This window comes from Carettochelys insculpta, chromosome 21 (assembly GCF_033958435.1).
Source record: "Carettochelys insculpta isolate YL-2023 chromosome 21, ASM3395843v1, whole genome shotgun sequence".
NCBI classification, from domain to species: domain Eukaryota; kingdom Metazoa; phylum Chordata; order Testudines; family Carettochelyidae; genus Carettochelys; species Carettochelys insculpta.
Window position 1 is genome coordinate 10,139,774 of NC_134157.1, and position 3,152 is coordinate 10,142,925.

General features: G+C 47.6%; 1 protein-coding gene across 1 annotated transcript; it reads right to left on the reverse strand.

Annotated features, from left to right (window-relative positions):
• Positions 1–1,914: 1,914 nt before the first annotated feature.
• Positions 1,915–2,886, reverse strand: LOC142023857 (P2Y purinoceptor 2-like). Its single transcript, XM_075015253.1, has one exon. The coding sequence runs from the start codon at positions 2,884–2,886 to the stop codon at positions 1,915–1,917; it is 972 nt and encodes a 323-aa protein (XP_074871354.1).
• Positions 2,887–3,152: the final 266 nt, after the last annotated feature.

The following is a 3,152-nucleotide window of genomic DNA, read 5'->3' on the forward strand; positions in this document are numbered from 1 at the left end:
AGTGGCAGTGGCAGTGGCAGTGGCAGTGGCAGTGGCAGTGGCTCGCCTCATCTGAGATGGGGTAGGAAGCAACCCAGGGCAGGGAGCTGGAAAGTGTCTCGCTAGCACAGTGTGTTGTGGTGGGGATCCCTGCTGAGCTGCTGGTTGAGGAGCAGCACCCACCAACAACAGGGCCCTGGGCTGGAGCTTGGTGGAGAGGGATGGCTTGAGCTCCCCTACCTGACCCCACCCCTGTGAGCCTGAGGAAGGGGGAGCACTGAGTAGGCTGCTGGGCCTCTGTACACTGACTGGGCTGCTGAGGGGATATGGATGAGGCCATGGGAGCCTGAGGACAGCAGGAAAGTCCTCAGAAGAGGTGTGGGGCTGGAGACCCCACCACAGTACCCAGAGGGACAGCACAATCTCTCTGCCAATATCTATCTATCAGAGGTAACTGTGTTAGTCTGTAGCTTTGAGAACAACATCTAATGAATCTGATGACGTGGGTCTTTGCCTATGAAAGTGTATGCTCCAAAATATCTGTTAGCCTATAAGGTGCCACAAGACTTCTTGTTGTTCTCAATATCTATCTAGTTCTTCATGCTTCTCTAGCACCTTTCATCCAAGGGTGTTGCTGTTTGTCTGTGCTGCAGCCCAGGGAATTTCAATGGTTTACCTGAGGTATCAGAAAGTTGCTGGCAAAGACAGGAATAGCACCCAGAAAGCCCATCTTTATTATGTTAGCCAATATGCATATGTTGTAAACTATATTCATATGCATTACATAGTCCATCTAAATGTTAGCCCAGTGTTTTACTGTTGAATGATAGTTTGCGTACTTGTATTTGCAAAGCAGAAGACAGATTTGGCCCTAGCAAATATTAACATTTGTCAAAATGAAGCTGTATTTGTTCTGTGATGCAGTCTGATACCATCATGGCCAACTGAATGCAGGAGCCAAAACAGAGATGTGGCCAGTAAAGAACAATTGCAAATGGGTGGCTTGGATTTTAGTGATGTACAGAGTTTTGTAACTTGTAAAACCATACAATACAAATAGCTAGCTTAAATGCATATTCCAGAAGCACCCTTTCTGTGTAAGGTGAACATCCTGCAAGACAGGAATTGGTCACTTGGAGGAACCTAGGCTATCTCCTTTTTGTATTGTACTGGTTATGTTTAGACCTTGACTTTGGCTAAGTGGGGTTGATTGATCTCTTGAACATGTTGCATAATGAAGCACAAGTATAGTCAAGCAGCTGGTTCTGCAGAGTATAGAAGCACCAAGGGAAAATCAAGTTCATGGATCTAGCTACCTGAGGATTTGCTCTGACAGCTATTAGGTTTGGGGCTATTAATGTGAGAAGCATATGGTGAGAACACTCCAGTGATCCCCTAGCTGCAGGAAGGACCCCTTGGAGGCTATTACAATTGGGAGACCATAGAGCAGTCCTGAGGCTGCCCTAAATTACACCAGGGAATGAACTGGCACTCAGCAGCCCTAGGAATTAGGGTATGTATGCAGGGCAATCATGGAGTATGATTGCAGCTCATGTAGACACATCTGGCCTAGCTTTAATCTAGCCAGCTTGAGCATTGGAGCAATGAAGTTGACGCACTGCATTTCAGAATGGCATACCCCAATCGGTAATTAGGGTTCCAGGCAGTCTTGCACAGTATACACTGAAATATGCACTGCCAAAGCTTCACTTCTATGGTACTCAAGTGAGCTTGGTTACATCGAGCTTGGATAGCTCTGCATGGGTAGCAATCATGTCTCATCATTGCAAGGGAGATGCACCATTAGAGCTACATTTGCTGTTCCAAACTGTACACAGCAGAGATCTGTCAGGGCAAAGATCTGGCTCCTAGAATTTTCAGCACTTCTGACTGGGACCCCTCTAAGAACTATCATGGGCCTTGAGTCCTGCAAATTCACTTTAAGAACTGGAACTTTCTCAGGGATTTTGAAAAGGAGTCATTAAACTTCTCACTAGCAAAGTTATAGATCAGGGGATTGAGACAGCCATTCACCATGGTGAAAACCCAAGAGGCATAATAAGCAATTTCCACCTCGAGCAGGCGCTCACAGGGCATGTTGTAATACTTTACAATCACTCCCACAGTCCTGCTCACGTGTAGGGGCACAAAGCAGATGACGAAGATAGCCAGGGACACCATTATCATCTGCAAGGACTTAGTTTTCATCACCCTGCCCCGGAGGCTTGTACTGTTCATTTTAACTATGTTGGCTCCCAGCAAGGCATAGCAGGTCAAGGAGATGCTAAAGGGCAGGAGGAAGCAGACCGTCACCAAGAATATATTGTAGTACAAATAAAGAGAGGAGAGCTCCGACTGATGGATACTCAAGCACTTCATAGAGCCGTTCAGGAATGAAGTCTTGAGGATGATGAAGATGGGCAGCCCTTGGACGCACAGGACAAACCATATGAGCAAGCTGAGCTTTTTCAAGAAGGACTTCTGCTTCCAGAAGATCCTGGTGCTGTAGTGCACGACCGCAAGGTACCTGTGGATGCTGATAAGCGTCAGGAAGTAGATGCTGCCGTACAAGTGGGTGCTGAGGATGAAGACTTTAAGCTGGCAGAGGAACTGACCAAAAGGCCAGCTGTTACCCATGCTGAAATAGGCAACCATCAGCGGCACAATGGGAATGAGGAGGGCATCCATTAAGACGAGGTTGAACTGGAGGATCATGCCAGAGTTCCAGTGCTTGATGTGGAACCAGAAGATCCACAGACTGGCGCTGTTCAGCACGAGGCAGGCCAAGAAGAGAATGCTCAGCAGGGTGGGGATGATAGGAGGCAGCACCTGCGGCTTGCAGTCTGTGCTGGTGTTGGTGGTGGGAGGCAAGCTGGTGGCTTCAAAGACCTGGGAAGAAGTCTCCATACTTTGGCTATCCTGCAGCAGAAGGGGCAAGAAAGAGAGAGCATTGAAACCTCTTGGGTCCCACTTCTCTCCCCGAGATAAGAATAGCCAATTTTAGAGCAGGTATGGAGTCCTTCAAGTGCACTGCTGTATGGCATCCCTTTGGCTAATGACATCTGCCCAGCCTATTAAAGCATCTATACAACCAAGGAGAGAGATACAGTAGACAGGACAGGCCAAAATCAGCCTTTCATAAGCAAGTGCAAACTTGTGGAGAACAGAAGCTT

Coding starts and splice junctions, on each gene's coding strand:
- LOC142023857 (XM_075015253.1), bottom strand. CDS start 2,886: ATGGAGACTTCTTCCCAGGTCTTTGAAGCCACCAGCTTGCCTCCCACC.